Genomic DNA, 24,310 nt, shown 5'->3' with positions numbered 1-24,310 from the left:
CTAAAATGTGGAAATGACCACTGGACAAAGGGCAGCAAGTCTTAAGAAACAAACCATAACATAAAGTAGCAGTGACTTTTTTTTTTTAACTTTTTATTTTACCCTAAGTTCCATATTGTTATTTTCCATTTATTTCTCTTTAACTAGTAAAAATCTTTTTTAAAGCAGTTTTATTTGTTGTTCATGCCCAGTAAAGGACTGCTTCTTTAAATACAACTGAAACTCTGGCGCTCTCTAGTGGACAGAAAATTTAGTTTTTTGTTTTGTTTTGTTTTATTTACTTTTGTGAACTAGGCATAGCTTTGATATTCTACCCCACACGAAGAGGGCTGGCTAGTGGCAAAACTACATGATAGAATCTAGGAATTCTATGTTTAATTATATCTCCATACCTCTAGACTAGCAGCACTGAGACTCGGTGGTGTCTGGGACTTTCTGAAGGCACTGGCTATTACCAGGTGATAAAGAGAGTCCCTGGGTGATGCAAATAGTTAGCTGGGCTGCTAACCTAAATTGAGTCCACCCAGAGGTGCCTCGGAAGAAAGAGCTGATGATTTACTTCCAGAAAATCAGACATTTAAAACCCTATGAAGCACAGCTCTACTGTGACACACACAGGGTCACCATGTGTCGGAACTGATTGGACAGCAGCTGGCTTAACTGTAAAGAAAATACCAAACCTGCTGTGTAAGGGGAATCTTTGATGCTTCTAGGGTGAAAGTATTATTGCCAATTTGATCCAGTAAGAATGGATTTGGGACCTTTTAAATCTAGAATTCAAAAAGAGAACTAAACTAAGTGGAATAAACCAGACAGATCTGGGCTCAAATCCAGCTCCTGCCCCTTGTAACTTCTAAGCCCTCCCTCCTCTCGGTAATCAGCCTCCACAGCATTGTCTTGGATCTGAGATGGGAAGGCGTATGAAAAATGTTGCCCCCAAACTGGTAGTAAAGGATATTAAAAAAAAAAAAAAAAAAAAGGAAGACTATTTCTGAAAGGAGTCTCAGCTAAGAAAAGGGTTAAGCGACATTTCTCTTCAGTTCACAGGATCACACATTCTCTTGATTAAAGTCTCTGGAACTAGTGGGCCCACTACTCTGCTTGCCTAAAATTCAATTTCCCCAAATAATGCCCCACTCTTCAACTTCAAAGTCCCTTAATAATCACAAAACACCTGTACCTACTTGTTCTACTTTTTATTTTTACAAAGCAAAACAAGGAGATAATTGGCAGGTGAGGAGTCTGCACAATGGAAACCACCCTGACCATCCCACGACAGGGCCCACGAGTGAGTAAATGCTCCTTTAGCGCGATTTCGTCATGGAGGAGTCATATGAAATGATTCTTGTGGTGGGGGAAAGAAAAGAAGTCAACGTTCACAACGATTTAAAATGACTTAAAAGCTAAACATAATATACATAGTAACTCCTTTATCCTAGTACAAAAATAGTGCCAGAAACTATATATTTGTTCAAATATATTGAAAAGGTATAAGAATACAAATAGATATTAACAGTGGCTAGTGATGAATCATAAGGTTTTCTTTTCTTAAACTGTAATAGAAATTTATATTTTCAACTATTTACATTGCTGTCAACAACATTCATTAAGACACGTTTACACAGGCTCTTGATAAGTATATGGAAGGGTACAGTGAGCTTTAATACCTTCTTCCTCGCTCCCTGTGGTAGAGCAGAAGGGGTCCAAAATTGTGCACAATCTCACAGTCTGAAAGAACTTTGAATCATCTGGCTTGCATATGGAAAAAACTACCAGTATAGTGGAATATATGACTCTTGACACTGGTATTCTTTAAGCTATCATCAGGTTAAGTGATTCCTACTTGAAAGAATGACAAGATGTTTACTGACAGATTCTTCACAAGTTTCACATAAAGAAGATCCTTAGAAAACTGCATAATACATGTTATAGATGAAAACAACAGTGATATAATGTACCCCACATTTTCACGTTAAATTGGCAGGGTCAGAAGCTGACAAGCCTCTTATCTGGCACTTTCCACATAGACCGTGAGCTCCGTGAGGTCACTGTTCTATCTCCAGGGCTGAGCACAGAGCCCAGCATGTGGCCGGGACACAATACAAGGTGGATCAATGAATGTCTAATACTGAGCAACTAAACCTTGCCACCTTATTTTAACCACAGTTGTTCACAGGAGAGGACAGCATTTACATTGTTTCCTTCTCAACATAAAGCAATCTTGAACAAAACGAAACAGCACTGCTTGAGACTTGAGTCTTAGGAGTATAGTCTGGTAGAAAACACAGAAAAATTGAAAATCACATCTGAGCAGGTCTAATATTTGTGCTCCAGGCTGAAAATAAAGGCACTTCTCTGTCAGGCAACACTGTATCTGTGACAAAACAGTTTTCTCCCAGAATCCATTATATTTTCTTCAACTTCCTTACCTCCAAAACTCCCATCAAAGGAAACTATTCTTCATGAGGTGAGATGCTCTAACAGCTCCAAATCTCACGCTCACTAGTCATCCGCATGTGAAGCTGAGTAAATCAATGTACTGTCTTTGTTTTGGGTCTTGGAAACATAAGAAGCGACAAGCGGGATTAGATCAGCGTGCTCTCTAGCTCAGTATCCCGTTGCCGACAGTCGTTTCCAGGGCCTATTTATTACACAATAGCTGCCTTCTGTGACATCCTCCTTGAAGACAAAGGCTTAGCCCGAACATAACTCTGTAATATAGCACAACTTGTTCAGGCACACGGAGGTTAAGTGACTTACACAAGTTCATACAGAGAAGCAAACGCCAATCTTTTGAAAAATAGAAGGCCAGACAATTTTAACAGTGAGTAAAATAGTAGGGACAGTTTTTCGATGAAAAGTGAAACTAAATGGTATCCAATTACTCAGCTGTAACTGAAACAAACTAAACTACCTTTTATCTAGAGCAAGAAAATGTCCTTACTATTATGGGTAATATAAATATAGGGTAGGGTGAAGGAGGACTAAATATATATATTTTTTCCAACTTGGAGAAGATACTGGAAAGGAAATATTCACATAAGAACAAAAACTTTGATTTGTGCCCATGTACCAAAGATAGTAATCCGTGTATGGAATGATTTTCCTAACAAAAATTATTTGAACCAATTAACGGTCCTAAAGAAGTACTCTTCTTCCAACATCAAATATCCATGGCACTGGCCAATTTCTTTTACTATCTAAATAATAAAGTAAAACAAACCATAAAACAAAGGCAAACTGAAGAATTACTGATCTAAATCTCTCTTCTTGCTTGTTAAAATGGCACGGCTACAAATCCTCCACACACAACCTACCATGTCTTTAAAAGAATTCTTTGAGGGGCCTGAAAGAATCTACTGAAGTGTATGACTACAGATATTAGCACACCTGTTAAATCACAATGCATGTGATAAAAAGAGCTTATTATAGATGGCTGTTTTTTATACTAAGAAATTATGTATGCATGCATAGGTGTATACCAGTATGTAGATACTATTATTTTAGTGACAGTTTGTGTAATTTACACACCAGTGCCACCAAGAAGCAACCTTACAGATCTCATCTGTATGACAAAAAATAAAAATAACATCTTGAAAATACATATAACATTAAAAAATTGATAACTTCTAAAATAGCCTTTACTACTACAAAGTAACAGCAATATAATTTGTTTTGCCTTTTTTTTTGCCTGAGTGGCAAGAATGAAGCCACATTATGTCAAGATAAATATATACACACAGTATACATTTTTTATATATTCTTTAAAAACTTAAAGAACATGTTGTTGAATCTTAGGCAAAGTTCATGGAAAAAAAAGATTTCAATGGAAAACCACGTGTTTTACTGAAAGGTCTTCAGGCTGCTACATCACCACATCCCTAAAAGGTTTTCTATCCAAATTAGTGACAGAAACTCAGATGATAATAACTTTTTTAGGGGGTAAGGTAAGCAATCATACAATATCTCTCTTCTCACTCTCCCCAAATCCGAAAGTTTCTTGATATTGGGGACAGACTTTTCTTTCTGAGCCAGTTGTTCAATTCATTAGCTACTTTTCCAGTATTGAATAAATATGTATTTAAGGGCAGGAATGTATTGAATAAATATGTATTTAAGGGCAGGAAAGCCACTTAAAACCAAACCAAAACCAAACCCATTGCGGTGGAGTTGATTCCAACTCATAGGAAATCCATTTAAAGGGGCTCAAAATCCACAGAAGATGTCAACAATATTAAAAAGGATGGGGAGGAAGTACCGACAACTACAAGCTAAGTGTTTAGCATGACTCCTAAACTTATGTGATTCTGGGGTGATTCGTCCTATAAACCAAAATATGGCAGTTTCTTGATCACAAGCCTCAAAATTGCTATGTTGTATTCAGGCCCAAAGTTTCTCACCTTCCTGCTCACTTGAATTCATGTTTGACCCCAGCATTAAGGATAGATAGCTCTTTGCTGTTTATGTAATCAACACTTTTCTCTATACTCTGCTTGACAGAGAAAAAATGGATTCCATTTTTACTCACCTCCTATCTAGAGCCAGATCTCAGTTCAGGTCAGTGCTCCAATTACCATTTTTTCCCCCCTCAATTTCCTCTGGAAAATTCAGGTTGTTGACTTAAAAGCCATAAGGAGATGAGAGATGAGAAAGTTGTTTAAAAAAGGAAGTTCAATATTCAAAACACTCATTAACTCTCAGAAGGGTCTTCCGACAAAACGTTTCCCTCCCCTGACAGAATTAAACACAGGGCCATTCCATTTCTGGATCATAAAACCCGTTAAAAACCCGCTGCCATCGAGTCACTTCTGACTCATAGCAACCCTATAGGACAGAGTAGAACTGCCCCATGTGGTTTCCAAGGAACACCTGATGGATTCAAACAGTCAACCTTTTGGTTAGCAGCTGTAACTATTAACCATTACCCCACCAGGGCTTCCTTCTGGATCATGCTCACTCTTAGTTTAGCCAGTGACTGATCTTCTCCTAAGGTTTCCTCTGCTTCACACCGGACAGGTTAGACTGAAGGGGTTTTATGGGTAGTTTTTGAATAGATGTACTGCACCGCAGTGACAAAATCCTTTTCCTACCTGTTCTCTAACTAAAACAGCAAATCAGTGAACTAATATCTTTTTTCTTTATAATCCTGACTCACAGTACTTTCCATTTGTTTCAGGGTGCTTGACCTTTTTTTTTGTTGTTGTTAAGGAAATGCATTGTTGGCAAGTATACGTTTTTCCCCTTAAAACTCACTAGGCCTACATTTTTCTCTGTCCTACGAAGGTTTTAAATGTCACAGAACATATTCCATTTGCTCCTAGCCTGTTTTTGAGAAAGGAAAGATTCCAAACATTCTTGAAAGATTGGTAATTCAGAAAACACAAAACCCAATTATGTAAAATCTCCAGGCGAAAACCATCCTCAGTGCAAGAACGCCATTTGTACAAACACCACAGATAGTGTTCTTTATCAATGTGCTATGAGTGGGTGTCACTGATCATCTCAGCTGAGTGGCATAAAACAGATATACAGAAGCTATGTCCCCTACAAACATTTCATGCAATGCTCTCACAAGTTGTGCAAAAATAAAAAATACCACAGTTGCAAAGTAGACACCAAATCTGTACAGTGTATGACAGAACTAGGCTTACTGCAGAATACACCGTCTCTGTAAACGTCCACTCTGCATGAAAGAGGCCACTCAGGTCCGCTTAGCCTGGCTGCTTTCCCCGTTAATCAGCGTCTTCTCCTGCTGTTCTGCAAGGGCCTGCCACTTCTGTCTGTTCTTTCTGCAGCCATCCAGCAAAGGCAAACAGTCCTCTGATACATGGGTCAGGGCCTGAGGAGAGAAAAAGAAAGCAAGCAACTAGAAGGAAGCCAGGAAACACAGCCCTCTCCCACAGGCCCGTCACAAGGGCCACATCCCACACTCATTTCAGGCTCACTGTTGGGCTTTTCACAAGCCGTGTGAGCACATCAGCAGGTCATTGCCAATGATTCCTCTGAAGCCATACAGAGAAGGAGCACATGCTGAGAGAGAGCACAAACGCACACGTTCCAAGATGACACAGAGAGAAGGAGTACATGCTGAGAGAGAGCACAAACGCACACATTCCAAGAAGCCATACAGAGAAGGAGCACATGCTGAGAGAGAGCACAAGCGCACACGTTCCAAGAAGCCATACAGAGGAGTACATGCTGAGAGGGAGCACAAACGCACAGGTTCCAAGAAGCCATACAGAGAAGAAGTACATGCTGAGAGAGAGCACAAACGCACACGTTCCAAGATGACACAGAGAGAAGGAGTACATGCTGAGAGAGAGCACAAACGCACACATTCCAAGATGACACAGAGAGAAGGAGTACATGCTGAGAGAGAGCACAAACGCACACATTCCAAGAAGCCATACAGAGAAGGAGCACATGCTGAGAGAGAGCACAAACGCACACGTTCCAAGATGACACAGAGAGAAGGAGTACATGCTGAGAGAGAGCACAAACGCACACATTCCAAGAAGCCATACAGAGAAGGAGCACATGCTGAGAGAGAGCACAAGCGCACACGTTCCAAGAAGCCATACAGAGGAGTACATGCTGAGAGGGAGCACAAACGCACAGGTTCCAAGAAGTCATACAGAGAAGAAGTACATGCTGAGAGAGAGCACAAACGCACACGTTCCAAGATGACACACAGAGAAGGAGAGTACATGCTGAGAGAGAGCACAAACGCACACGTTCCAAGATGACACACAGAGAAGGACAGTACATGCTGAGAGAGAGCACAAACGCACACATTCCAAGAAGCCACACAGAGAAGGAGCACATGCTGAGAGAGAGCACAAGCGCACAAGTTCCAAGATGACATTCCTGAGCTGTGGAAACAGATCTGTGTGTGCAATCCACAGAACGTTTTGTTTCTGTTAGTACAGATGGCTCTCCCTACATGTGTATGCATTAGGAATGGCTTCGTTTGTGTGTTTTTCTATAGAACTGTTTTATAAAATGCCCTTAAATAGATTTTTATCAAAGATTATAATAAAGATTAATTTATAATTTTGTGTAGTAGTGTTATATATCAACCAAAATGCCATACGTATTTAGTTATAAGAATGTTTGCTGCAAATTTCTTTGTAATAGATAAACACTAAAAATCACTTATATACCCAATGAAAAAGTTAGGCATATTGTGTTACTATTTTGCAGCCGTTAAAAAAATGTTGTTGTAGAAGTACATTTGACACAGAAAAATGTACGTGATGTATTATGGACTGCAAAAGCAATTTTTTTTTAAATGTAAAAATGTTGTGAAGGTTACACACTAATATGTTAACAGTGGTTATTTCTGGGTAGTGGAATCATCAGTGATTTTTATCTTCCTTTTTGCTTTTCCATAGTCTCTGATTTTTCTATAATGAGAACATATTGCTTCTATAATAAATAATGGTAAAAATACACATCAATATCACAGAATTTCTCTGTAATAAAGAAACACTGAAAATCACGTATATACCCAAGGAAAAAGTTAGGCATATTGTGTTACTATTTTGCAGCCGTTAAAAATGTTGTAGAAATACAACTGATGCAGAAAAATGCACATGATACATTGTGGACTGCAAAAACCAATTTTTTTTTAAATTTAAAAATGTTGTGAAGGTTACACACTAATATGTTAACAGTGGTTATTTCTGGGTAGTGGAATTATAAGCGATTTTTATCTTCCTTTTTGCTTTTCCATAGTCTCTGATTTTTCTACAGTGAGAACATATTGCTTCTATAATAAATAATGGTAAAAACACACATGAATATCACAGAATTTTCAACAGCATAGCTAAATAAAATGAATCTTACACGTGTATGAAACGTAGCAAGATAAAATCTATAATGGGGGAATCTGATTGCTAGTCTGACTATATGTAAAAAACTAAAAAAAGTTTTTTTTTTTTTTATATGTAAAGGTGGGAAAAATTAAAAAAGGTATTATTAGTATGTCTAGTTGAGGAACTCAATCCAATCGTATGGAAAACATCTGTTACAGAAAGAACGAGATGCTGCAGGGTGTCTGAAACACTGCTCTGAATCCACTTCTGAGGAAGAGCTTGTAAATAACAGGGTGAACAAGCAGAATGATGAGAAAAGTGGGGAGACGGTTGGTTCTTTCTCTGTTTCTTTTGGTGTCTCTCCTGTCCTTTCTTCCTCCACTTCTCATTAGACACAGCTTTTTTATTAACATTTTCTGATGGACAGAGCCCTGGACTAGCGATGAGCACAGGACTCTAGAGGCAGTTCTCCTGTAACTACCTGTCTGACTGGGCAAATCCACCCACCTCCTGGGAACGGAGATTGAATTTCAGTTGCTCAGTTTGTTAACATCTGAACTAGATTTCTAGGCTTCCTTCTGGTTTTAATATTCAGTGGTAACTTCATGATAAATACTCCTTTCCCAAATAATCAAAACTAAAAAGTTTACTGTTTATATGTTTTAAAGACAATGACAGCATCTACTTTCTGTACTTGGGTCATAAACATCTAAACTAATAAATTGAGTGTTATAGGAAGAAATGTATTTACCTAAAACAAACCAACAAACTAGCACGTGAGTAGAAATGAGAAACTACAATATTCCTTCTAACCACCCCTTGTTAATCCCCACAGATTTTTTCTCAACAATATTAAAGCCACACTACGACAACGAGGGAAACCCTGGTGGTGTAGTGGCTAAGAGCTACGGCTGCTAACCAACAGGCTGGTGGTTCAAATCCACCGGTACTCCTTGGAAACCCTACCCTGTGCTATAGCGTCGCTATGAGGGGGAATCGACTCTAGGGCAATGGGTTTGGTTTTGGTTTGGTATGACAACGAGAGAAAATTGTATACTTATTTTTCTCTATTTAGTCTTAAAAAAGGAGTATGCTAATATAGAGTATGCACGATATTCCTCAGTAAGGACAGTACTGGCACAGCTAGGCTGATTGAGGGGCTTCTGTAGAAGCCCCTCAATCAGCCTAGCACAGAGAAGGCACTCAATAGATATTTTTACACTGAATGAATCAAATTTTTGAGAAACAGTAAATATAAAATGCGCTCCTTATTCAAAGACAACTTTATATTCATCAATAAATAATGCTGATAATTTTATTTCTTGTTTCTTGATTAAGAAGCAAAAAATACGTGCCCAGTGTTAATCATCTGAATTATGAGGTTTAATTCATAACACAGTTTAAGTATAGCAAGTCTAGCACTCATTTTTTCATATAAATACCTCATATAGTTGCAAACAGATGGCATCTATGAATCCAACTTGCATACTTGGGATTTTGTTTTTCTTCTCTCTATTCATTAGATCCTGAAAACACAGACCCACACACATACGGTAATTTATTTAAAGAACACAATGCAAGTTAGTTCTAAAAACATGTATTACTGGGCTAGCTGAGGAAGACCAGATAGCAATTATGCCACAGAAATAGACTCAATGCTTAATTTCCAGAAAAAAAAAAACTCATTCCAAAAGACAGAAATGATTTGAGAAGAATCTTTCTCTTGTTTTTGGAGCAGATAAGGTATTTGAGATCCACACTCTATGTAAAAGGAGCTTTAAAAGCTGTGTGCTCTTCAATGTAGCAATTGTGGGGATTTCCTTTAAAAAGATAATGAAGAATGGCACGTAAAAGTTTAGCAACATAGATTTTTGCACACTGTTGCTTATAATAGTAAGCCCTGAAAAGGGAGTGATTCCTCTTAAATTATGATTACATCTATTTCATGTCATTATAAATAATACTTAGAAGTGCATCGGTCAGCATATTTACACTGACAAAAGAGTAGATTCAATATGATGATCCCAAGAGTCTTTTTTGTTCTCTTTTAATTGCTTGTCTTCTGTAATGAACATGTATGATTCTTCCAAGAAAAAAGTTTTAAAAATATAAAATGAGGAGAAATAGTGTTCCTAAGGGAAGATCTTACAGACGAATAAAAAGAATTCGACAACAACAAAAAAATGTGTTTGAATAATTCATACCATCAAGGTCTCATACTTACAGTGGGCTCTATATTGAGTTCTTTTCTTTCTCTGTCTCCTTGGTCAAAAAACTCAGTTGCTACAAGCTCTGCTATCTGAAATAAATAACAGACTAAGTTTTGGCAGTTAAAAAAATTCACTGTCTAGAACACAGATTTTGAATGAAGGTAAGAAAATCAATCAACTCCGTAGTTTTCAACCACTTCAAGAAAATTAGAATAAAGCAGTAATGAGTTATAGAAATTATATTTCATTTGTTTTAGATGTGTAACTAATTGCCACAAGGAGCCCTGGAGGTGCAGTGGTTCAGAACTCGGCTGCTAACCAGAAGGCTGGCAGTTTGAATCCACCAGCTGCTCCTTGGAAATCCTATGGGGCAGTTCTGCTCTGTCCTAGACGGTCTCTATGAGTCAGCATTGACTCGATGGCAATGGGTTAAGTTAGGTTAGGTTCGTACACTCACACACACACATACGTATATATATAAAAAATGGTTTTAATCTCCACAAAGGGTATAGTTTGTAATCTTCTGTAACTAGCAGAAAAATCAACATGCTATTTCAACTTCAGCACTGAGTGGGGGAAAAGTATCTTATGCCCATTTGTATATATCATCAATGAAATCTTTATTAAGCACCTCTTATACTAGGTGTTGTAAAAAAACACAGTATCAAACAGGACCTTATACTGTGACTGGTTAGAATGCCTTTTACATTTCTTTTAATCTACAGGATCCTTCCCTCTTTTTTATTTTCCTTGCAATTTTTTTTTCCTCTGGGTTGTTGTGCATAAACTGGGTTGTTTATTCTGCAAAGTTTCCCACAGTCTGGATTTTGCTGATTGCACCCTGTGATGTCATTTAATATGTTCCTTTGTATCCCGAATTTCCATAAACTGGGAGTGAGATCTAGAAGCTTGATTAGGTTGAGGTTACTTGTTTTTTTTGCATGACGACTTCACAGGGTGTATTGTATACTTTCAACAGGATGTGTGCGTATATATGTATAATGCTTGGATGGCTCTCTTTTTTGTAATATTAAAGCAACAACCAAATGATTTGCCATCGAGTTGATTCTGATTCACGGAAAGCCCATGTGCATGAGTAGAGCAGTGCTCCATCGGGTTTTCAATGACTGATTTTTCAGAAGTAGATCACCAGGCCTTTCTTCCCAGGTGCCTCTGGATGGACTCGAACTCCAGCCTTTCTCTAAGCAGCTGTGTGTTAACCGTTTGCACCACCCAGAGACTGCTTTATATCCACCACCACTAGCTGCCATCAAGTTGATTCTAATTCATGGTGACCCCACATGTGTCAGGGTAGAAGGTAAGGTTTACAAAGGCTACGATCTTTTGGAAGTCGAACTGCCAACCTTTTGAGTGTTTGCTTAACTGTTTGCGACACCCATTGATAATCTTTGGCTTAATCCATTAACTTAGGGTTTGCAAAAGGGTGAGACAGAAATCCGTCATTCTTTTATTAGTTGGAATACAATAAACGGAGACTTCTTGGATCAACTATCTGGTGACTCTAAGGTACAGTTTATATAAGAAAAGCATCACCTAAACAACAATAAAGTGTTAAAAACAAAAAGAAAACTGGTAACAGATTTGGTTGCTACGCAACACGTCCACTGCCCATGTTTATGCTGGCAATTACCGAACGGTTATGGACCATTCCAAACTAGCTCAAATCCCTGATTTTAAGGTTCTCAGAACTCCAAATTCTCACAGATTCCAGATTTTCTGGAGCCACTGATGCTGGACGAACCCCTAAAACTGCTGCCCTCAGATAATCTTTAAACTTTAAATCAATATCCTACGAAGTCTTTTTGAACCAATGAGTAAGTTAATTTATTTAGTTAAGAATGTTTGCTTTGAACACTGAGCTCCTCTGAAGAACTACCTGTTATGGGAGCAATTTGACAAGGGCATCTGTAAAGGTCAGATAGGAAGCTTAGGGGGCAGTGAGTTCATGTTAATTGGGGAGGGACAACTCAGAAAAGGATGTCCAGAATGGCTGCACAACTTGAAGAATGTAACCGATGGCACTAAATTGTACATGTAGAAACTGTTGAACTAGTGATATTTTGCCCTGGATACTTCCAACCACAATTAAAAAAAAAACTGAATGAAAAAAAAAGAAAAGCAGGAGAAATGCTTATTTCCTCCTATTTATCATTTTTAAAGATAAGTTGTTCTTAAGCTCCAGCAAAGATGGACATGGATGATTTCACTATTCTTATTATTTTAAAACATATTTGACATATTTCAAACCTTATAGATGATTGAATTGTGCTGTCTTTGGTCAATGGGAGCTTATGAAGTTGGTTTCTGAATTCCTTTGCCAGACCGCTTTTTTTTTTTGTCTGGCATAAAAGATGCTCTAGGCTCTTCTTGTGCGTCTTGTACATTTCCTGCTCTAGAGCTGGAGTCAGCCACTTCATGGAGCCCTGGTTTCTCTAAATTGTTGTATTTAGAACCTCAACATGGGCACTAGCTGTATTCACAGCTACTGGGTTGGGCATTATTTTTCAGCCTTTTCAGGGAAAAGAGCTAAGATACAACACAGTTGCATACAACACTTCCGATTCAAATTTAGGACTACAGCATTTCTGCATAGCTTCATCCACCTTAGATCTTTATCTTTTCACTCATGCGGAAAATCCCAGTTTTCAACAATACCAACATAATTTCTTTTTGATTTCATCCCACATCACCCAAAATAGTGACTGAATATCGATACAAAATTACCACTAACAATATGATTACTAAAAACTGTTTGAGATTTGTGTGTGTGTGTGTGTGCGTTGTTTTTTTTTGGTTCTTAGGATACATCTCACTAGAGATAGACGGTCACGTTACTGTGTTCTTTACTTCAAATGAAAGAGTTTCTCTCTGTGTGGATTTGCAGCCAAAATCAGGTTTGTTTCATTTTACTTTCAGGATGAAGTGATTGCTTTACTTATTTAGTTTAATTTTATAATTATGAAAATGATTTACATGATTCCAAAGTCTAATCTACAAAACAAGTACGCTCAGAGTAGTAGCTTCTATCTCGGTTCCCTCAACCCTCTTCCCTCTCTCCCTTATAGGAAACCATTAACTTTTCCTTGGTTAATATAAGCAAATATGTACATATAGTATAGAAAGAATCTTCATTTCATTTTTATAGTTGCATTGTGTCAATGTACTATAGTTTATTCAATCAATACCCTACTGATGAATATTTGGGGTATTTCCAGTCTTTGCTATTATAAACAGTGCTAAAATGAATAGCCTTTTTTAAGTATCTTTTTATATTCTTGCCAGTATATCTTTGGAATAAGATTCCTAGAATTAATCATAAATGCATATGTACATTTGTAAACTTTCAAAGGGCTGTAATATTTTGCATTCCCTGTTTTCCCACAGTTTCTCCAACAGAGTTTCATCATTAAACTTCTGAATAAGTTTTTCTAAGAACATGGCATATCTTTCTATTACCTCAGTCTCCTTTTGTGCTTTAGCTGTGTTTTATAACTTTCTTCATATAGTTTTTAGATATTTTTTAAGCTTACAACTGTTATGGATTGAAATATATGTTGTAAACTCTAACCTCTATGCCTGTGGTTATAATCCCATTTGGGAATGGGCTGTCTTTGTTATGTTAATAAGGCAAGATTAAAACTCCATTGCCATTGAGTTGATTCTGACTCATAGCGACCCTACAGAACAGAACAGAACTGCCCTATAGGGTTTCCAAGGAGCGCCTGGTGGATTCGAACTGCTGACCTTTTCGTTAGCAGCTGAGTTCTTAACCACTGCACCACTAGGACTCCAAGGCAAGATTAGTGTAGGGTGTATCTTGAGTCAATCTCTTTTGAGATATAAAAAAAGATTAAACAGTCGAGCAGACAGAGAGATAGGATAAGATAAATCCCAAGACACAGGAAGCCGTCTAAGGAACCAGGAAGCAGAAGGTAAAGTGACAAGGACCTTCCTCCAGAGCCAAGAGACAGAGAAAGCCTTCCCCTATAGCTGGCAGTCTGAATTCGAACTTCTAGCCTCCTGAACTGTGAGAAAATAAATTTCTGTTTGCTAACGCCACCCACTTGTGTTACTTCTGTTAAAGTGGCACTGGATAACTAAGAACAACTAAACATTTTATTGTATTTTTTGTCATAAATGTCTTTCCTTCCATTATATCTTCTTCCAATTGGTTTTTCTTTGTTTATATGAAGGTTATTAAATTTTACAGGTTAATTTCATAACCTGATGCTTTATTAAATTCTCTTATTGCTTTAATAGTTTTTCATTGCTTATTTTGGGTTTTGTAAATATATAATCATTTAATCTTTAAGCAGAGATAGTTTTACTTCTTGCTTTCTAATTCTTATACCTCTACTTGCTTTCACTTGTCTGTATTAGCTAATATCTCTAACACAAAGCTTTTATTTTTATTTTACAATGAGATGTGTATATTCATTTTATTATTTTAAGAAATTTTTTTTAAACATGAATGGGTATTACATTTTGACAAATGTCATTGCTATATTTATGGATATGATAATATGATTTTTTTTTTCTTCTTAGTTCTAATATAGTGGAAGCCACTGTTTGTAACCTCAGTACTTTGTGTCATTCTGAAATTAGCAATGGAATCAAATGTATTAAGAAAGAATAAGGATCCAATAAAGATCCAATGAATGAGTGCTGCTTGTGATGAGAAGGAAAAGTAGTGCCCTTAGGGCTTCATTATCATCATCGGCAGAATAGTAGTAGTGGCAAACATTTAAAAAGCATTACTATGGGCACAGTAAGGAGCCCTGGTGGTACAGTGGTTAAGCATTCAGCTGCGAACCAAAAGGTCAGTGGTTTGAACTGTCCAGCTGTTCGTGGGAGAAAGATGTGGCAGTCTGCTTCTGTAAAGATTACAGCCTTGGAAACCGAATGGGGCAGTTCTACTCTGTCCCATAGGGTTGCTATGAGTCGGAACTGACTCAATGGCAATGGGCTTGGTTTTTATTTTTAAGGCTCACAGTATTAAGTTAATTTAAACCTCATGATAATCTTATGTGGTACAGGTTTCCATTCAATAGATGAGGAAATTAAGGTTTAAAGATGAAATAACTTGCACAAGGATAAATAGCTAATAAGTAGTAACATGGAATTTAAAGTCAAGTTGTGCATGTCGAAAGTCTGCTCTCTTGACCACTAAATTACACTCTTCCTAGCTTCTGTAAATCTCTCTTTGGTAGCCTCCAACATTTTCCTTTATAACAAAACAAAACAAACAAACAAAAAACCTTTCTCTTCATTTATTTCTCCCCACAAAACAATAGGTAGAAGGGTTTGAGTCAGAAGAAAGGTTAAAAGAAAAGACATCCCTCCCTATTCCATACAGGCATATCGTTGTTGTTAGGTGCCATTGAGTTTATTTTGACTCATAGTGACCCCATGTGACAGAGCAGAACTGCCCCATAGGATTTTCTAGGCTGGAGCCTTGGTGGCATAGTGGTTAAGAACTCGCTCAGGCTGCTAACCAAAAGGTTGGCAGTTTGAATCTACCAGGCATACCTCGGAAACCCTATGGGGCAGTTCTACTCTGTCCTATAGGGTTGCTATGAGTTGGAACTGACCCGATGACAATGGATTTGGTTTTTTAAATTTTTATAGATGCAGATTGCCAGGTCTTTCTTTCCTGGAGCCTCTGGGTGGGTTCAAACTGACAACCTTTCAGTTAGCAATTGTGCCACTAGGCCTCTTTATATAGGCAAAAAAAAAAACCGTTACCATCGAATCAATTCCGACTCACAGTGATCCTACAGGATAGAGTAGAACTGCCCCATAGGGTTTCCACGGAGAGGCTGGTAGATTTGAACTGCCGACCTTCTGGTTAGCAGCTGAACTCTTAACCACTGTGTCACCATTGCTCCATATTGGTTTATAGTCCTATTTATTATTGGGCAGGGAGGTATGTAAATACCAAAATACTACCTTTCCTGGGTGCTTAGGGAACATCTATGTTGGCACACGGAGAGTGAGTTTCTGATCCTGCTTTCTCAGCACGTGCATTTCATGGAATTGACCCTGTAATTCCTGGGCTCAAAGACTGTGCAGCCCAGGGCATAACTCACAGCAAACTGTCAATAATCTCAGTGCAGTAAGGATTCAAAATGCAATCTCAAAAACCAAAAAACCAATATACACACCACTGCATGTACACCCATCATTTTCTGAGCCTACGGTCTTCACTGCCTTTGCAAAATGTTGTAACAGTTAACGTATTTAGCGAGAAGGATATATTACTAGGCTCTGTGTAGCCTAGCAGGCTCATGACAAGAAAAATAATTTTGTTTCTTCTAATTTTCAAAGTTATCAAAAGGATGTTTTTAAAAAAAGTCCCAAAGTGAGCCAGAAAAAGTACTGGAATTAAATCTAACCAACAGCTAGGAATTTGTTGTGTTAATATATCTTACAAATATTGTTAAGTGCAAATGAACCTTCTAAAAAGGGAAACCTGTTTATGTCCATTATCTGCTTTTAATACTACTTAAAAATTAGAAAAAAAAAATTCCATAAATACTTAAGCTACTATAGAAGCCACTTTGAAGAGTCAAGACTTCTCTTATTTTGATGTTTTAATTAGTACTTAAATTGTCACTAAGCAACATACCCGTTGTTGAATAGGCCAGGGCTTTGTTATTGCAGAAAGATCACAAGCTGTCATCAGCATCGCTCTGTTAAGAGGAAAAAGAAACCCAACATTCCTATTTACTTTTATGTGAATATATAACCTCAGTAAACAGTCACTAACAAAAAGTTAAATGAAAACCCTCTAAACAATGGTTGTGTCTAACGAAATAAAAACAGAATTCGTACAGAAGCCTGACTGATGCACCAATTAACAGAGTGGTATTGTTCTGGTTAGACTGTGAACTATTGGAATTTGCCCGCAAACTACCTCATTTATTTCCAGATTGGCACAAAGAGAAATTATTAACCTGTAGGCAAAAATGTGCCTGCTCCTATGATTTTTTTTTTTTAACCTTGGTATCCCATTCTCAGTGACAGTAGGATGAAAACACACTGATTACTAATAATTAACCACTGAAGATATCCTACTGATAAAAGTCCTGTAACAAAAACGGTTATGGTGGGTCATTCTAATCCACTCAACACATGTAGTGACTTCCATGTGAAAAGCTTTTGAAAATTAAATGGCCTCTGCCAGAGAAAAAGAAAGCAGTAAGTGCAAGCATGGTGCTCTTCATTCCTTCTCTTAAAAGAAAAGTGAAAACCATGGTGGGCTATGAAGTTTGTGACAAGGTGCTCTGGAACTGAATACCACAACCATTTTAAGAAAATGTTTCTCTCTCTTGAGCAGTGTTTTCCCGTGTCAGATCCAAATATCAGTCATAATCCAACCAAACCCACTGCTGTTGAGTCAATTCCAACTCACAGTGACCCTATAGGACAGAGCAGAACCACCCACAGGGTTTCTATAGAGCACCTGGTGGATTCGAACTGCCAACCTTTAGGTTAGCAGCCGTAGCACTTAACCACTACACCACCAGGGTTTCCGAATCTATGATCCCTTTAATATGTTTGAAGAGATAAGCCAAAAGGTCATTATTGTAACACAAAAACACTCTGGGCAAAAGACTGTATCAGTTGTTCCTCTAGGGAAATCCGACCTAGAAGTACACTCTCCCTACCTATACAGGCCACAAAGAAAATGGAAATGACTCTACTGCCATGCTATCTTTTACACTGACTCTCTCAAGAAGTTTGTGCACCAGCAATGATTTTAATCATTATTTGAACCCATTTTCGTGAAGGATTTCAATAATATTTGCCAGTACAAATGGACTCCCCAAAGAAGACTATGCACCTGTATGAGCTTAACTTGTTAGCTGCTGTAGAGCCAGCAACCCCACGCAATACAGAACAAAACCCTGTCTGGTTCTAGGCCATGCCCACCATCAGTTGTAGATCTAACCATTGTGATACACAAGGTTTTCAAAGGCTGATTTTTGGAAGCACATCGTCAGGCCTTTTTTCCTAGTCTGTCTTACCCCAGAAGCTCCACTGAAACCTGTTCAGCATCACGACGTGCAAGCTTCCACGGACAGACGGGTGGTGGGTGCCAATGAGGTGCACAGGCTAGGAATTAAATCTGGGTCTCTGGAATGGAAGGTGAGAATTCTACCACTGAACCATCACTGCCCCTGTGAGCTTAACTACAATCTGAAAAATGAAGAGTGCAAAACGGCAGGCCGAGTACTAGATCCTGAGTCCTTCTCTGTGAGGGCTTACAGCTTCTCAAGGAGAGTGACACCGGGAGCCTGTGGCACAGGCTTGGAAATAAGGTTCCATTTCATTTCGTTATTGAGAAAAATTGTTCACTAGTCAGGGTAGCATGTCTGTACGTTCCTAAAGCACTATTCTGAAAAACATGCTGAGAATATTTATTAAGTGAAGCATGACCGTAGAGAATACATAGCTGAGTCTTTGTATGTTTTCCTGTAATTCACACCTTCATTCACACACTAATATGAATCTATTTAAAGAAATGTTGATTTCTAAACTGTATTAGCACTATCCTTTGTACTGCTCTGTCTTATTTTTCTTTATTACTGACCCTTTGTTCCTTTTTATTGATCCAGTTCATGCCGTGGCAAAGGCAGTAACAGCAAAGGAATGGTATATACAGCTAGAAGAAGGGAGCAATGGGGTACTGGTGAGGAAAAAGAGAAACCCTGCGGGGCTCCAGTTCTGAGAGCACGGCTCTGCCATCTTTCAAAAAAGTGAACCTTTCATAGCCCCCTCCATGTTCCCACCATCTTTAGAGTGCCATTTTCAGCTCTTCCGTCCTGAACAATTGGCAAAATTAACAAGGGAGCCCTGTAGCCCTGTACTGATATTCTACCATATTTTAAAGGTCCTTCTAGAATAAAGGAGCAGTTATTCACTTGAATTCACAAATGCATTTCTTTTCAAATAAATATTCATATTCAGCCCTTGGTACAGCTCTCTGGAGAATTATGGCAACTTCTGAGATCATTGTCTTGTAACAGTAACTGTAATAAAACTAACAGGGAGAAAATTAATTGGGTAGTAAAACTTCAGCTTTAAGGATAGTGAACCTACTTACAAAAATAACTCCTTTTGATGAGGATCTTCCAAATTGAATTGATTTTTTCTTATTAGTTCAAAAAATTCTCCTCTCCTCCTTGAAAATAAAGGAAAATATTTGGTAGTTACGATGATTCCCCAGGCTCTCATGAATTTGGTCTATAAAGACTCATCGAGTAAATTTGGAGGGAAAAAAAAATCTCTAGTAGCTTTTTTCCCATCTTAGAACCCAATATAAAAATCATCATTTAAAAATCTTTAGCACTTCATTTTTTCCCCTTTCTGTCATTTCCTTTGGATGAAACATAAAACCTCAAATAATTTCTAATACAGAGCTCAGATAATGGTAATTTTATTTCTTGAAGATTATTTTAAGAAAATAAAAAAAATGAGTTGAAAATTTGATGCTAAGAACTATTTATGAAATTTTAAGTGTATAGCATAATATCTACATGGTTTCAATTTAACTTCAAATATCTTACTCATATATATTATGGTGTAGGGTAAAAAGTGTTTATATAACAACTCTATCAGTATAAAGTTGTTAAATGCTCTGAAGCAAAGAAAGACTAGGTAAAGTTAAAAATAATATCCACTCAGTGTAGAGTCAACAGTCCTATGTGCCTCATATTTGTAAGTATCCTGAGAAGTCAAAAGACAGAATTGTTCTTTTCACAGTACTTAAAATCTAGCTGAGGATGCAAGACAAATATAAGAAAAATTTACATAACAAAATTGACTATGTGATTAAACCAAAAAAACAAACCCACTACCAGAGTCAATTCCGACTCATAGTGACCCCGTAGGACAGAGAACCGCCCCATAGTGTTTCAAGGCTGTAATCTTTACGGAAGCACACTGAGACATCTACCTCCCATGGAACGGCTGGTGGGTTTGAACTGCTGACCTTTCAGTTAGTAGCCTGGTGCTTGACCACTGCACCAGCAGTGATTAGTATCAAAAAATGCAGTCTTATACTAGGTTTCCCAAAGATTCAGGGGAGAGGCCCATGTGGAAAGGTGAAAAAGGACATGCGGTTAGAAGTATTTTTCAAATTACTGGAATCCTTATTCTACTATTTATACTGAATAAACTAAAGTTTACTATATTTTCATTTATCCTAATTAGTCTTAAAGTGCTCCAAAATTCAATGAAGCTGAGACATGCAATTTACTTTTGGAAAATACACTAGTGGATATCTGGCATCATTTTATAAAAACCCCATAGGGTAAAAAATGTTTCTGTGAGTTTGTTCTATTTGTTCTTATTTCTCTTTAAGAGTAGCTAAAATCATGGACGTGAATCCCTGTACCCAGAGAGACACCTGCGTATGGTGAACCCCAGGAGTGTGGGCTCTCGACCCCCTCACTCCCCACGTGCACCAAGATCTCGGTAGATGGGTGGGAAACTAACAGCTGCCCAGATGCAGGAAAGTCCTTTCTAGCTTTTAGAAAGGCAGATTAATTATGAAAATGCCTATCCCATAAGCACCACTCCAATGTACAACCTAATTTTTGAATCGGTTTAACTTCAAAGTTCTACAATAAAACTTAAGAAAATTACAGAAGAAGAAACAAGAGCTACTTGTTTGGCTTCCACTTCCTTCTTCAGCTTACCTAGGCTTGGATGACAGCATAAAGGAATTGTGACATGGTATGAAGTTGGTGGAGTAAGGATAAGGAGGAAAATCAAATGGCCTATAAAATCTTTAGACTGGACAACCTGGCTTGGAATGACCCTGAGATGACTATCTGCTTTGTACACAGCTCCAGGGATATGGCAGTGGATAAACATAAGAAATCACTGGGTATTCTGTAATTTTTAGCATCAAGTAAGCCAAAGGGGTATGCATTTCTGGCTTTTCTGAAGAAACTGATCCAAAGTCTGAAAAACAGCTTTGCCAAGATAATTTGCCATTATAATCTAAAAAGTCCCCAAAGTGGATTTGCAAAGTTTGAAACAATGCTATCACTTCCAAGACTTATTTACTGATCTCAGGGTAACTTACTTAATGTACAGTGCTAGGTCTGTAGCTAAAATAGCTTGCTTGATTATTTTCAACGTGGTCTTATATTCTTCAATGGAGAGGCCACTGAGGATCTGATTCCCCTTTATGGAAAAAGAAAACATCATTAGCACTCCATTTGGAGAAACGGCGGACAAGTTGCCAGAAAATACAGCAATAAGCTCATAAGAACAAAATCTGAAAATACACTCTCATATCTTGAAAACATGCCCAGTATTAAAAACTCATGAATATAGAAGCCACCTGCTTACTTAAAATAAATACCATGAAATAGTGTTCCCCATCTACACCCCCAACCCCGTCCCTTTTCATATAAAACAGTTCCATAACAGTGAAGCTACCTATGTATGCATGCTTTTCTAGTTCTTCTACTCTTTAGGCCTTAATCTAGACCTGAAATTTAATAGCTGTGTGTCATTTTCCCTTGGGGAAGTTAATTGCTATAATCTAACAGCAAGTAAAACTCTTTAAAACCAAAGCATATTAATGGCCATGAAAAGCAGAGAAGTGAACTTTTTAAACAACTGATTATTAAAAAGTTATTTCTCTATGGCCTTTGTAATAAACAGTAACATTTCTGGTACATTTTTATATATATTTAATCTAATCAATATTGGGAATAGTGTGTATTCTTTAGAAACATGTCACTATAGATGGGTAGAAGACATAAGCCAAAGTTGTGCTTACTGGTGGTCTAAGGAAAACATGGGTTGAAACATCTATAAGAAATATTTCCAAGGTGGCTACACATGTGCAAATCAATAAACACTTTTTCTACATTTTTTATCTCTTGCCTTAAGTTAAAGCATTACCAGTTGCCACTGAGTGGATTCTGACTCACGGCTACCCCATGTGTGTCAGAGTAGAACTGTGCTTCACAAGGTTTTCAATGCTGACTTTTTAGAAATAGATCACCAGGCCTTTCTTCCAAGGCACCCCGGGTGGACTAGAATTGCCAACCTTTTGGTTAGCAACCAAGCTCATAAACTGTATGCACCACTAAGGAACTCCTAGCTAAAGCATAGTAGCTCTCTTAACCTGAACTGGGTAAAGTACACATCTTGGCTATTCAGACTATTCTCAAAGCAACATCTGTACATGGAGTCAGACATACTTCCAAAATCTCAGGGCTGAGAAAAAGCTAACGGGCTCAGGAATGGGACCTGGAGGCGAAGGATTTGTTGGGAACATAGGGGAACTAGCGAGTGTGCTGGGCCAGGGCCAAAACACATTGGTTAGAGAATAACCACATGTGAAATTGAGGCATATGTTTAATTAATGACAAAAATCTATAATTACAACCATAAAACCAAAAAAAAAAAAAAAAAACAAAACCCATTTGCCATCGAGTCGATTCTGACTCATAGCCACCCTATAGGACAGAACAGAACTGCCCCATAGGGGTTTCTAAGGAGTAGCTGGTGGATTTGAACTGCCAGCCTTTTAGTTAGCAGCCAAGCTCTTAACCATAAGCATTATTTTTACATATTAAATCATTTTAGGTTCTAGGCCAAACAGAAAAATATTCAGAAAATATCTTCTGATATATATTACAAGATAAAACAATATCTGTAGAAAAGAAACTGTCTTTTCGTGCCATATTCTTATTTCCCCTCCCCAACGTGGAGGCTGTAATTTCTTGTGTAATGGTGCTTACAAAGACAGGATACATAAATGGGTCTTATAATCTGAGGTCAGTTATGTATACAAATCAAATTCTTTATCGGTTAAGTAAAAACGTATTATATAACTTATGTAATAACAGAGGCAGCTATGATTTGAATACCCTTAAATCTGCTTTTGAACAAAAAAAGGTCAGCATGTTTTCTTTCTTAAAAACTGAATTTGTAACAAGATATTAAAATGAAAGTTTTAGGTGAAGCACACAGATAGCAAATTCAAAAGTAAGTGCTGATGTTTCTGCTATAACATGACATACACGTCCTTGAAAAGTCTGTTTTAAAAAACTGCAAACTAAAAACATGGTTTATGAGACAAACCACTGTGCAGCTTTCTAACCAGATTACAAATCAAATCAAGAACTGGTACCTCCGGAGATAACTTAAGAAGCCCTAGTGGCACAGTGGTTAAAGCATTTGACTGCTGACCGACAGGTGAGAGGTTCAAAACCACCAGCGTTGGTGGGAGAAAGATGCGGCAGTTGGCTTCCGTAAAGATTTATAGCCTTGGAAATTTATAGCCTTGGAAACTCTATGAGGTAGTTTAGGGTTGCTGTAAGTGGGAATTGACTTGATGGCAGTGGTGGGTACAGGTAATTTGGACAGGTCTGGAGATTGACTCTAAGGATATTTAAGATGCACAAAACCACTGAGTGGAAAAGTTGGTCCGTGTGGGCCAAGACAATGCAGATGGAACTGGATCTCTCAGACAGTAGGGTTGCTATCAAGGTGGGGACTGAAGGAAGAGATACCTGTTACAAGCTTAGAACAGTCCAAAGCAGGGCAAAGAACCTCAGGAGCAAGTGCCCATATTTTGTTGTTGTTGTTAGGTGTCGTCCAGTCAGTTCTGACTCACAGCAACCCGATGTACAACAGAATGAAACACTGCCTGGTCACAATCATTACTATGTTTGAGCCCACTGTTGCAGCCATTGTGTCAATCCACCTCACTGAGAGTCTTCTCTTTTTTGATGGCCCTCTACCAAGCATGATGTCCTTCTCTGGGGACTGGTCCCTCCTTATAACACGTCACAAGTACGTAAGACGAAGTCTTGTGATTCTCTCTTCTAAGGAGCATTCTGGCTGTACTTCTTCTGAGACGAATTAGTTCCATTCTTCTGGCAGTCTATAGTATATTCAATATTCTTCATCATTACCATAATTCAAAGGCATCAATTCTTCTTTGGTCTTCCTTATTTACTGCCCAGCTTTTGCATGCATATGAGGCAACTGAAAATACCATGACTTGGGGCAGGCACACCTTGGTCTTCAAGGTGATGTCTTTGCTTTTTAAGATTTTAAACAGGTCTTCTGCAGCAGATCTGCCCAATGCAATACATTGTATGATTTCTTGATTTTCGGCCCCAAAAAAAAACTGCACATGCAAAAATTTTGACTATTACATGGCCTGGACATTTTGGTTTTATTATAGTATATAATTGAGACCTATATGCTGTATATTGGGAC

General features: G+C 37.9%; 1 protein-coding gene across 7 annotated transcripts in view; it reads right to left on the bottom strand.

Moving 5' to 3' along the window:
• Window positions 1-1,033: 1,033 nt before the first annotated feature.
• The window catches only part of PDE5A (phosphodiesterase 5A), a 160,572-nt gene continuing 137,295 nt past the window's right edge, over window positions 1,034-24,310 (bottom strand). For 4 of the 7 annotated variants that reach the window (XM_023548615.2, XM_003410498.4, XM_064285406.1 and 1 more), the window contains exons 16-21: window positions 21,147-21,247; window positions 19,158-19,235; window positions 16,677-16,740; window positions 10,042-10,116; window positions 9,260-9,343; window positions 1,034-5,839 (exon numbers count right to left, since the gene is read on the bottom strand). In XM_023548615.2, the coding sequence (XP_023404383.1) occupies window positions 5,702-5,839; window positions 9,260-9,343; window positions 10,042-10,116; window positions 16,677-16,740; window positions 19,158-19,235; window positions 21,147-21,247 (540 nt within the window). In that variant the 3' untranslated portion in view covers window positions 1,034-5,701. The remainder of the gene's footprint in view (window positions 5,840-9,259; window positions 9,344-10,041; window positions 10,117-16,676; window positions 16,741-19,157; window positions 19,236-21,146; window positions 21,248-24,310) is intronic. The other 3 variants (XR_010322029.1, XR_002785850.2, XR_010322028.1) reach the window with 3 other exon arrangements.

This window comes from Loxodonta africana, chromosome 5, assembly GCF_030014295.1.
Source record: "Loxodonta africana isolate mLoxAfr1 chromosome 5, mLoxAfr1.hap2, whole genome shotgun sequence".
NCBI classification, from domain to species: domain Eukaryota; kingdom Metazoa; phylum Chordata; class Mammalia; order Proboscidea; family Elephantidae; genus Loxodonta; species Loxodonta africana.
Note: the sequence above shows the minus strand (reverse complement) of the source record. Positions and strands in the feature narration are given on the sequence as shown.